Raw genomic sequence first — 12,003 nt, 5'->3', positions numbered from 1 at the left:
TTGTTTTATAGATAATCACTGCCCATAGAACAATTTCAGCAACCTATAGACAACAATTCAAAGTAAACCGAATTGCTCTATAACGTTGCCGGTGAAGAAAAAGCTCTTCACCGGCAACTTAATCTAAATCTTACTAAATTTGTCTTTCTCGGTCCGTGGTATATTCTAAAATTGTCGTTGAAGTACAACTTAAAGTAAAAGTGTACGGTCGTATTGTGAAGTGGAAATTGTGGTTCTATGATAAAAGAGATATCTAGTGCTACAGAAATAAAAAAAGCTTTGTGGTTCAAATAAAAAACTTTTGTGCAACAAAAAAAAAAAAATTAAACATTAAAAAAAAAAACTCTGAGAAAACATATAAAAAAACTATTCGAAAAATCAAGAGACAGTGCAACATATATAAAAAACTGTTAAACAAATTTTTGGTGACGCACCTATTACAAATCTATTTTAAAAAAAACCTATTACAAACATTATAAAAATTTTGTCGGCTCAATACATAAGAACAGTTTTTGTGGAAAAATAAAATAGTGACTCTAAAATTTTACCGCAAATTTTTATATACAAGAAAATACATAAATTTGTTCGCTCTTGGTTCCAGTATATAATATAAAATTCTGTGTATATTTAATTTGTCGCTCGGAATATTGCGTGTCATCCATTTTGTAAATACTTTTGGACATTTTTGGCTCATCTAACCTTACTTATTGAAAATTTATGATGACTCTGGAGGAGGTTAAGCGGCAACGGGCTAACACTAAGAAGAGCATTACCCGCATCAAGAACCAAATCGAAGCCAATGGAAGGGGAGAAGGTAAGACACTTTCGTCAGCCGAGTTGAAGTGCCGTTTGGGGATTTTGGAGTCATATTTTAAGCAGATACTGACGTATCAAACCCAATATGAAAACAAGTAAGAAAGTATAGTCGGGCGTGGCCGACCATATGATACCCTACACCAGTTATGAATATTAAATGTGATTTATTTTTCATAATAAAGCATTTATCTTCAATATTCCCTTGTTCCGATACATTTAAGCAATTTATGGATGAAAATCTAATTTTCTGAAAGAGGCTTTATATGGGGGCTAGGGGCAAATATGGACCAAGCCCGATAAAATTTTGTGAATATATTTATATTTACATAATATTTTATTGTGCTAAATTTCATCGCGATATTTGTGTTTATAAGTTAATTTGGGACATTCAAGTAATTTTCTGAAGGGGACTTTGTATGGGAGCTAGGGTCAAATGGGGCCCGATCTTTATGAAATTTGGCAGGGTCATCCAGACTTCTATAAAACTTAGTTGTGCCGCATTTTATCGATATATCTGTAAATTTAACAAAATTATGAGCTCAAAAGCCCTTTTCGGGGGGTTCTGTTCTATGGGGGCTAGGTGAAATAATGGACCGATTTCAACCATTTTCAATAGGCTTCGTCCTTGGGTCAAATAAAACGTGCGTGCCAAATTTCATCCAATTATCTTGAAAATTGCGACCTGTACCTTGCGCACAAGGTTTACATGGACAGCCAGCCAGCCAGCCAGCCTGCCAGACGGACGGACGGACGGACGGACATAGCTTAATCGACTCAGAAAACGATTCTAAGCCGATTGGTATACTTTAAGGTGGGTCTAGGACGAATATTTTTGTATGTTACAAACATCAGCACAAATCCAATATACCCTCCCCACTAAAGTGGTGTAGGGTATAAATACGATCCCGAGGACAATGCTAGGCCCGAAATAGAGGATTTGTACATCTCAGCCAAAATGAATATCCAGTCGCAGCTTGGTGAAGATGTTCATAATACAACATTGTCCGAGTCCACCATTTGTTTCCCAGCTCCCAGCCACAAATTGCCTCAGCTGAAATTGCCCACATTTAGTGGTAAGTACAGTGAGTACAAAAATTTCATTACGTCGTTCAATCAAGTTATCGATCGCGAGTTTGGCCTATCAAATATTGAAAAGTTTAATCATTTGCTCAACTGCCTCCAAGGCCAAGCTCTAGAAACGGTCAAGGCTTTCCAGATTACGAACGAAAATTACCCGAAGGCTCTGGAAAGGCTCAAAACGCGTTATGATAATAGCTCGCTTATTTTTATGGAAAATATTACCGCCCTTTTTGAACTTCCTGCCATGTCCAAATACAATTGTGCCCAATTACGAAGTCTCGTCGATAATGTTTCTGCCCTTTATAGTTCCTTACTGTCTCTTGGCTCACATAGTGATATTGCTAATTCCATGCTGATTTACATAGTGATGGAAAAAGTGGATGAAGATACCAGAAGAAAGTGGAAAGATTCCTTGGACTTTACCAGATTGCCAACATGGGATGATTGCTCCAAGGTCCTTGAAAGGCGTTGTCAATTTTTGGAATCGGTTGATACCAACCATACTTTTGTGGCCCCTCGTAAGCCTGATCATCAATCTGGTGAGTCCAAATCTAAAAATTCAAAACCTGGGTATACTTTTTCGGTATCAAAACGCTCTTGTGTGCTTTGCTCCAAATCTGACCACTCAATTAGTCGTTGTTCTCGGTTCAAAGATATGGATGTTAGTCAAAGGTATGAAAATGCAAAACGTCTAAGCCTTTGTCTAAATTGTTTGTCCAAAAGGCATCAAGTAAGTAGTTGTTCCTCCACATTCAAGTGCAAATTTTGTTCTCGCTCGCATCATAGTTTGCTTCATTGGTCTCAGCCAGCTTCTCGGCCCTCGTCCCCTGCTGCTGAACCTATTACTTCTCATGTTGCCTTGAATGAATCTTCTGCCTCGGTCCATACCCATATGGAAAAATCCTCGCCGGAACAGGTGCTGCTTGCTACTGCCATGGTTATAGTTCGTGACTCCACTGGTCGCTATCAATTGGGACGCGCTTTGTTAGATTCTTGCTCTCAATTGAATTTCATAACCGATGAATTTTCCCAAAAATTACATTTGCCTCGTACAAAACTCTTAGCAAATCTAAATATAGGTCGTCCACAAATGTAAAATCTCGAGTCACAGATTTTGAAGTTTCGCTCTCATTTTGTGTCACACCTCATATTTCATATCAACCTGATAATGAATTAGATGTCTCATCCTGGAATTTGCCCCCAAATACTTGCGGATGAAAACTTCTTCAAATCAAAACGAATTGATTTACTTATTGGTACTGAAACGTTTTTCGACATTTTAGCAGTTGGTCAAATAAAACTTGGCCCTAATTTGCCTAAATTACACAAAACACTTTTCGGATGGATTGTAGCAGGTCGTTATGTATCAAAACAACCCAATATTTGTGGCTCTTCTTGTATGCTCTCGACAGAAGAAGATATTGATCTTAAATTACAGCGCTTGTGGGAAATTGATGAAGTTCAATCAAATGATTTGACAACAGAACAATCTGAATGTGAAACATTTTTCAATGATACTGTTCATCGTGAATCTTCTGGTAGGATTGTTGTTAAATTGCCCTTCAAGGAATCTCCTGACGCTTTAGGTCTTTCTCGAAATATGGCTCTTAAAAGATTTGTATCTCAAGAGAGACGATTTGCTCGTGACAGCAATCTTAAATCACAATATGTTGCTTTTATGAAGGAGTATGAAGATTTTGGACATATGAGTCTAGTTCGTAGCCCTCGTCTACACGAGCCTCATTATTTCATCCCTCACCATTGCGTTTTCAAACCAAGTAGCACTTCCACAAAGTTAAGAGTTGTTTTCGATGCCTCGTGTCCATCATCGTCCCAGAAGTCTCTCAATGATCTTCTTATGGTTGGCCCAACAATTCAAGATGAGCTGTATAAAATTTTACTTCGGTTCCGTCTTCATCGCTTCGCTCTTACTGCCGATATAGTAAAAATGTATCGACAAGTCCTTATTGACTCCCAAGATAAAAAATTCCAATATATTTTGTGGAGAAATTCAGAAGAGGAAGAAATTCGAACATATCACCTAAATACAGTCACCTATGGAATGTCAGCTGCGCCCTACCTTGCCATCAAAAGCCTTCACTATCTCGCAGACCAATACATGGACCAATTCGAACTTGGTGCAAAAACCATTAAGTCATCATTTTACGTTGATGATTTTCTTTGTGGCTCAGATACGCTTGAAGAATTGTCTCGTATGAAGCAGGAGGTTAATGAAATTCTAATTCGTGATTCGTTTCAATTAGATAAGTGGCACTCTAATCATAGAGATTTTCAGGACGACAAAACTGTCAAAGACCTTAATATTGAAGATTCTGCAGTAACTAGCGCTCTTGGTATCTCTTGGGACCAACAAAAAGATGTTTTCCTATTTTTGTTTTCGCCTAAAGTCCAAATTGATGAAAAAATAACCAAACGTACAATTTTGTCGCTCTCGTCAGCGCTTTTCGATCCCCTAGGACTTTTATCCCCTCTCATAATAAAAGCTAAAATCATCATGCAAGAGTTGTGGATTCTAAAAATTGGCTGGGATGAGTCTGTACCTCAAGAAATACACTCGGCTTGGAAATCTTTCGTCTCTGATCTCAAACTATTACCTTCACTTAAAATTCCTCGTTTTTGTCTCGCTCCTGATTCTAAATCAGTTCAACTTCATGGCTTTTGTGACTCATCAATTCGTGCTTATGGTTGTTGTTTTTACTTTCGTGTTAAAACTTCTTCAGGAAATGTTGTTGTTCGGCTCTTTACTGCCAAATCTAGAGTTGCTCCTACAAAGCGAAAATCGTTACCCAAACTTGAGTTATGTGGCGCACAACTTCTAGCAAAATTGTATTCCAAAATCAAAAATCTTTTCGCAATACCAAATCTGGAAGTCGTTCTGTGGACAGATTCGCAACTAGTTCTTCACTGGCTAAAGCAACATTCATCTACTTTGTCAGTTTTTGTTGGCAATAGGGTATCAGAAATTCAAGATCTAACTAATGGCTGCGTTTGGCGACATGTCCCAACCCAGTTCAACCCTGCTGACATCGTTTCTCGTGGTTCAACTGTGCAGGAACTCGCCTCATCCATCTGGTTCAACGGACCAGCATTTCTCGCTCTCGATCCTGTTCAGTGGCCCCCTACTAAAACTGATAAACTCTCCGAAGAAAATCAGCAAGTATTCGACAAAGAAAAACGGAAAACCGTACTTCATCTTGAAACAAAATCTAACTACATCCTCGATTCTGTTGGAAAATATAGCTCCTACTTAAAAATCATTCGTATTATTGCCTGGATGTTTCGTTTTGCTCAAAAAACAAAAACTAATATTTCCAATTCTGACTCTTTGCAGCCCCAAGAATTAGAAAATGCTAAACTTTGTATCGTTTTCAACATCCAGAAACTACATTTTCAAGATGACATAACTCGAGCTCTAAAGAAGAAATATCCCCAAGGTGCTCTAAAGTGTCTGAACCCCTTCCTAGATTCGTCAAATGGTTTCAACTTGCTCAAGGTCGGCGGACGCTTGGAGTACGCGGCAATTTCTGAAGGCCAAAAACACCCCATAATCTTGCCCAGCAAATGCCATTTCGTCCACTGTTACGTACGTCATCTGCACACCAGTAACTACCACGCTGGACCCAAGGCTCTAATGTCATTGATTCGCCAACAATTTTGGATCATCAACTCCAGGAATTTGTGTCGCAGCATTGTAAATTCGTGCCCTCAATGCATTCGCTAACGCCCAAAATTGTTGCAACAAATGATGGGAAATTTGCCTGTGGAACGACTCAACCCGTCAAGGCCCTTTGCAAGGTGTGCTGTTGATTTTTGTGGTCCAGTCAACACCTTCCTAAGAATTAGAGGAAAGGTCCCCTACAAGACATACATCGCTATATTTGTTTGTCTCGCTACCAAAGCTGTCCATATTGAAGTGGTATCCGACCTGTCAACAGATGCCTTCATTGCTGCCCTAAAACGGATGATTGGTCGTAGAGGTCTGCCCACAGATATATTCTGTGATAATGCAACAAATGCAAACTCTAAGTTGGCTCAATTAAAGTCGTTCCTTTTTGAGCCAAAAAATTCAAATTTTATTACAAATTATTGCTCGAATCAATTTATTAATTTTCGATTTATTCCCCCTAGGGCACCACATTTTGGCGGATTGTGGGAGGCGGCGTCAAATCGGCCAAAGGTCACTTAACCAGAACCCTGGACAACACAAGGCTCACCTACGAAGAACTCGCAACGGCTATGATTGAGATAGAGGCAGTTTTAAACTCGAGGCCCATTTCGCATCTATCCTCAGATCCCAGTGACTTTGAAGCTCTTACACCAGGACACTTCTTGATAGGCGCTCCCCTCCGTAGTTTGCCAGAACGTGATGTTCCTATAAAAGAGATTAACAAACTTGAATATTGGGCCCGAATAAGCGCCATCAAGCAACAATTCTGGAAAAAGTGGTCCCATGATTATATAAATGAGCTCCAGACTCGCAACAAATGGACTAGCACCAACTCTAATATTACCCCTCATCATCAAAGAAGATAATTTACCCCCGCAGCGTTGGCTCATGGGTAAAATCATCAACATTGTTCGTGGAAGAGATGATCGTGTTCGAGTTGTCGACATCAAAACTACAAAAGGAGTTATACGTCGCCCCATCCACAGACTAGCTCTTCTATCTTCTTGAAAGTGTCCTTTCAATGGGGCCGGAATGTTAGGTCACCGTATAATAATTACTAACATTATTATTTTGTTTTGTTTAAATTTTCCATTTTTTATTGTATTTAAATTTATTCATATTTTTGGCTCACTGTTGCCACTGTAATTTGTCATTATTTTTTGTTCATACTAACCACTGTACATATTTTTGGTAATGACCCGTTAGTTTTTATTATTTGTTTCTCACTCCAATTCTTATTATAAGCATATTGTTGTTGCTCTTAAAAATGCAATTTCTTATTTTGGAGACTTATTGCATGTATTTTGTTTTTGCATATTTTGAATATAAATAAACAAGTTGAGTTGGTACATTGGAAGTGAGAAACAAATAATATTACAATAACAACAGTGTAGCCCTTATTTACATGATCAATTGTTAGGCTTAAGAAAAGAATTTTTAAATAAATAAATCATTGTCATAGTTGAAGTCAATCGAAAAACATCGCTCTTTTTATTTGTCGGTACCACGGTTTTTAATTTCTTTTGTTTTATAGATAATCACTGCCCATAGAACAATTTCAGCAACCTATAGACAACAATTCAAAGTAAACCGAATTGCTCTATAACGTTGCCGGTGAAGAAAAAGCTCTTCATCGTACAAAATCTTTGACAAAATTCGAAAATTTTGTGAAATATTTCACTATTCAGTTGAATGTTTAGAAATATAAAAGATATTTCTACCTTTGTGAAATATTTCACTATACATTTGTGAAATTTGTGCATTTTTTTAAATTTGTAACTAAATGTAACACTGTTTCTAGAAAATCAACTGTTCAGCTGCAAGATTTTGTGAAATATTTCACTATTTAGAAGATTTTCACTATTAATTTGACTTTTTAGAAAAAGTCATAAAAATTAACTGCTCAGTAATTTTCAAGATTTTGTGAAATATTTACTACTCAGTTGACTTTTTAGAAATTTGCAGGATATTCCTACTTTTGTTTCTAGCTAATCAAATGTTTAGTGCATGGCAAGATTTTGTGAAATATTTCACCATTTTTCATTTTTGTGAAATATTTTGCTACTCAGTTGAGCTTTTAGAAATTTTCTGAAATTTCAGTAAATTGCATGATTTTGGGAAATATTTCACTATTTGTGTGACTTTATACAATGAGTCGTTGACAAAATTCGAAGATTTTTTGAAATATATTCTATTAAGTTGACTTTTTATAAATGCCTTTCTAAAAGAAATCGTTGACAGAATTAAAAGATTTTGTGAAATATGTCTCTATTCAGTTAGAAATATTTCACTATTCATTTGACTAAAAATCAACTGTTCAGTAATTTTCAAGATTTTGTGAAATATTTCGCTATCATTTGGCTTTTTTGAATTTTGCAAATATTTCAAATTTTTATAGCGAATTTGAGAAATATTTTAGAATATTTGGATTTTGAGAAATCTTTGTATTGTTTTAAATTCGTAACTGAATGTAAGACAGTTTCTAGAATAACAACTATTCAATAAATCACAAGAGTTTGTGAAATATTTCACTACTTGAGTGACTTTTTTTTTATTTCACAATTTAGAAGATTTTGTGGAATATTTCACTATTAATTTGACTTTTTAGAAAAAGTCATAAAAATTAACTGCTCAGTAATTTTCAAGATTTTGTGAAATATTTACTACTCAGTTGACTTTTTAGAAATTTGCAGGATACTTTTGTTTCTAAAAAATCAAATGTTTAGTGCATGGCAAGATTTTGTGAAATATTTCGTCATTTGGTTGACCTTTTAGAATTTTGCAAGATATATAAAATTTTTATAAAGAATTTGAGAAATATTTGCATTTTTTATACCCTCCACCACCATCAGTGGTGATAGAGGGTATATATAACTTTGTCATTCCGTGTGTAACACCAAGAAATATTCATCTGAGACCCAACAAAGTATATATATTCTGGGTCCTTATCAAATTCTGAGTCGATTTAGCTATGTCCGTCTGTCTGTCCGTCTGTCTGCCTAAAACACGCTCACGTTAAAACTAAGCAAAGGAAGTACACCAAATTCACCGAAAATATTCATTGTTGTCTTAAGCAGTTTGGTATTGAAAATGAGCAAAATCGGTTCATACCGGGAAAAGTTATGAATCAAAATTTAAAACAACCTCGAAAAAAATAAGCATTTTTTACACATTCGGATGCAATTTTCTCGAAAACTATGCAAGATAAATTCATGAAAATCACCACACATAAGTTTCTACACAAGAACTTGATCTCTGCTGAAAATTGCTAGAATCGGTCCACAATTTCATATACCTCCCATACAAAAGTACATATTCCCGGAAAATGGGTTTTTTGTAAATAACTTCCGCCACAATGTCGATATCTTCACAAAATTTTACAAATTAAAATCCTATGTCTATAGAATTCATTCAGAGAAAAAATTTTCTGGATCGGTCCATAATTGGACATAGCTCCCATACAAGGTCCCCTCCCGAAAATCACTTAAACGCGCATAACTCATTACTTAACTAAGATATCTATATAAGATTTGGTGCAAGTATTGCTTATCTATACAGAAATATTACTCAGAAAGTTTTTTCCGATCGGTCCATAATTGGTCATAGCTCCCATACAAGGTCCCCTCCCGAAACTCACTTAAACGCACATAACTCATTACAAAATAAAGATATCCATATAAAATTTGGTAGAAGTATTGCCCGTATGCACAAAAATATTACTGTGAAATTTTTTTCCGATAGGTCTATAATTGGTCATAGCTCCTGTACAAGGTCCCCTCCCGAAAATCACTTAAAACCACATAACTCATTAGTAAATGAAGACATCCATATAAAATTTGGTACAAGTATTGCTCTTATATACAGAAATATTACTATGAAAGTTTTCTTGGATCGGTCCATAATTGGTCATAGCTCCCATACAAGGTCCCCTCCCGAAAATCACTTAAACGCGAATAACTCATTACTGAAGTAAGATATCCATATAAAATTTGGTACAAGTATTGCTTATATGCACAGAAATATTACTGTGAAATTATTTTCCTATCAGTCCATAATTGATCATAGCTCCCATACAAGGTCCCTTTCAGAAAAACACTTAAAGGCACGTAGCTCATTACCTAATAACCCATAAAATATGTGGCATAAATATTATCTTTGTACACTTAAATGTTATTTCAAATTTTTTTCATGATTGGTCCATTCTTGGTCGTAGCTCTCATACAAGGTTCCCTCCCGAAAATCACTTAAACGCACATAACTCATTACCAAATATTGATATCCATACATTTAGCAAAAACATACATAAATTAACCTATAAAATTGTTGTACGATCGGTCCATATTTGTTCATAGCTCTCATACTAGGTCCCCTCCAGAAAATCACTTAAATGCACAATATTCATTACCAAATAATGATATAGATACAGAATTTTGAAATTTTGTCTTTATATACATAATTGGCCATAGCTCCCATACAAGGTCCTTTTACGAAAATCCTTTAAACGCACATTACTCTTTACCAAATAAAGCTATTGATACAAAATTTGGCATAAATATTAGTTTTGTATACAAAAATTCTATTTCCAGATTTTTTCACGATCGGTTCATAACATGGGTGCGGTCGGTCCCATAAAAGTTTCCTTTCAGAAAATCAAATAAACACTCATAACTTATTACAAAATTACGATATAGATACAAAATTTGACTGAAATATAGCTTTTATGTACAGAAATTTTGCTTAAAGAATTTTTTACGATCGGTCTATAATTGGTCATATCTCCCATACTAGGTCCTGCCCCTAAAAGCACTTTAACCGTATTTAACTATTTGCATTATCAATTTGTGTAGAACAAAATTATATATATATGTATTTTGAAAATTCTTAAATCTTTCACACACATGCATACATGCAAATTACTAAATATTGCTAAGCGCTATAAAAATATAAAGAAAATGGCGTTTGTAATGTTCAATAAATCTTGGAATTGTAATAGATTTAAGCAGTTTAAATCTTGGGATTTTTCTATTTAAGACATGAGAAAACTTATTTGTACAAATATTCGATCAATTAGAAAAGTATTAATATAAAAGTAGCTGGTGGAGGGTATTTAAGATTCGGCTCAGCCGAATATAGCACTCTAACTTGTTAAATTTGTAACTGAATGTAAGACTGTTTCTAGAATATCAACTATTCAGTAAATTGTAGGATTTTGTGAAATATTTCACTATTTGTGTGACTTTATAACATAAATCGTTGACAAAATTAGAAGATTTTGTGAAATATTTTACTATCAGTTGAATTTTTAGAAATATAAAAGATATTTCTACATTTGTGAAATTTCTCACTATACATTTTATAGAGATTTTGTAAAAGTTTTGCATTTTATAAATTTGTAACTGAATGTAATACTGTCTCTAGAAAATCTACTGTCAAGCTGTAAGATTTTGTGAAATATTTCACTATTTGGTGATATTCTAGGAAAAATCTTTGACAAATTAGAAGATTTTGAGAAATATTTCACTACTCATTTGACTAAAAATCAACTGCTCAGTAATTTTCAAGATTTTGTGAAATATTTGGCTATCATTTGGCTTTTTTGAATTTTGCAAAAATTTCAAATTTTTATAGCGAATTTGAGAAATATTTTAGAATATTTAGATTTTGAGAAATCTTTGTATTTTTTTAAATTCGTAACTGAATGTAAGGCAGTTTCTAGAATAACAACTATTCAATAAGAGTTTGTGAAATATTTCACTACTTGAGTGACTTTGTAAAATAAATCTTTGACAAAATTCGAAAATTTTGTGAAATATTTCACTATTCAGTTGAATGTTTAGAAATATAAAAGATATTTCTACATTTGTGAAATATTTCACTATACATTTGTGAAATTTGTGCATTTTTTTAAATTTGTAACTAAATGTAAGACTGTTTCTAGAAAATCAACTGTTCAGCTGCACGATTTTTTGAAATATTTCACTATTTAGAAGATTTTGTGGAATATTTCACTATTAATTTGACTTTTTAGAAAAAGTCATGAAAATTAACTGCTCAGTAATTTTCCAGATTTTGTGAAATATTTACTACTCAGTTGACTTTTTAGAAATTTGCAGGATATTCCTACTTTTGTTTCCAGAAATTCAAATGTTTAGTGCATGGCAAGATTTTGTGAAATATTTCATCATTTGGTTGACTTTTTAGAATTTTGCAAGATATATCAAATTTTTATAAAGAATTTGAGAAATATTTGCATTTTTTAAATTTGTAACTGAATGTAAGAGTATTTCTAGAATATCAACTATTCAGTAAATTGCAGGATTTTGTGAAATATTTCACTACTTATGTGATATATTTCAGCATTTGGTTGACTTTTTACAATTTTGCAAGATATATCAAATTTTTATAAAGAATTTGAGAAA

General features: G+C 34.3%; 1 protein-coding gene across 1 annotated transcript; it reads left to right on the top strand.

Moving 5' to 3' along the window:
• The first annotated feature begins 354 nt into the window (after positions 1–354).
• LOC119613336 lies at positions 355–7,058 on the top strand. Its single transcript, XM_037969351.1, has 2 exons — positions 355–814; positions 6,046–7,058. Exons 1-2 carry the CDS (start codon positions 800–802, stop codon positions 6,448–6,450), a joined length of 420 nt encoding a protein of 139 aa, XP_037825279.1. The 5' UTR covers positions 355–799; the 3' UTR covers positions 6,451–7,058.
• The last annotated feature ends 4,945 nt before the right edge of the window (positions 7,059–12,003 follow it).

Source organism: Lucilia sericata, unplaced genomic scaffold (assembly GCF_015586225.1).
Source record: "Lucilia sericata isolate MDLA Ls3-8-SP2 unplaced genomic scaffold, ASM1558622v1 Contig002069F_arrow, whole genome shotgun sequence".
In the NCBI taxonomy this organism is placed as follows: Eukaryota; Metazoa; Arthropoda; class Insecta; order Diptera; family Calliphoridae; genus Lucilia; species Lucilia sericata.
Note: the sequence above shows the minus strand (reverse complement) of the source record. Positions and strands in the feature narration are given on the sequence as shown.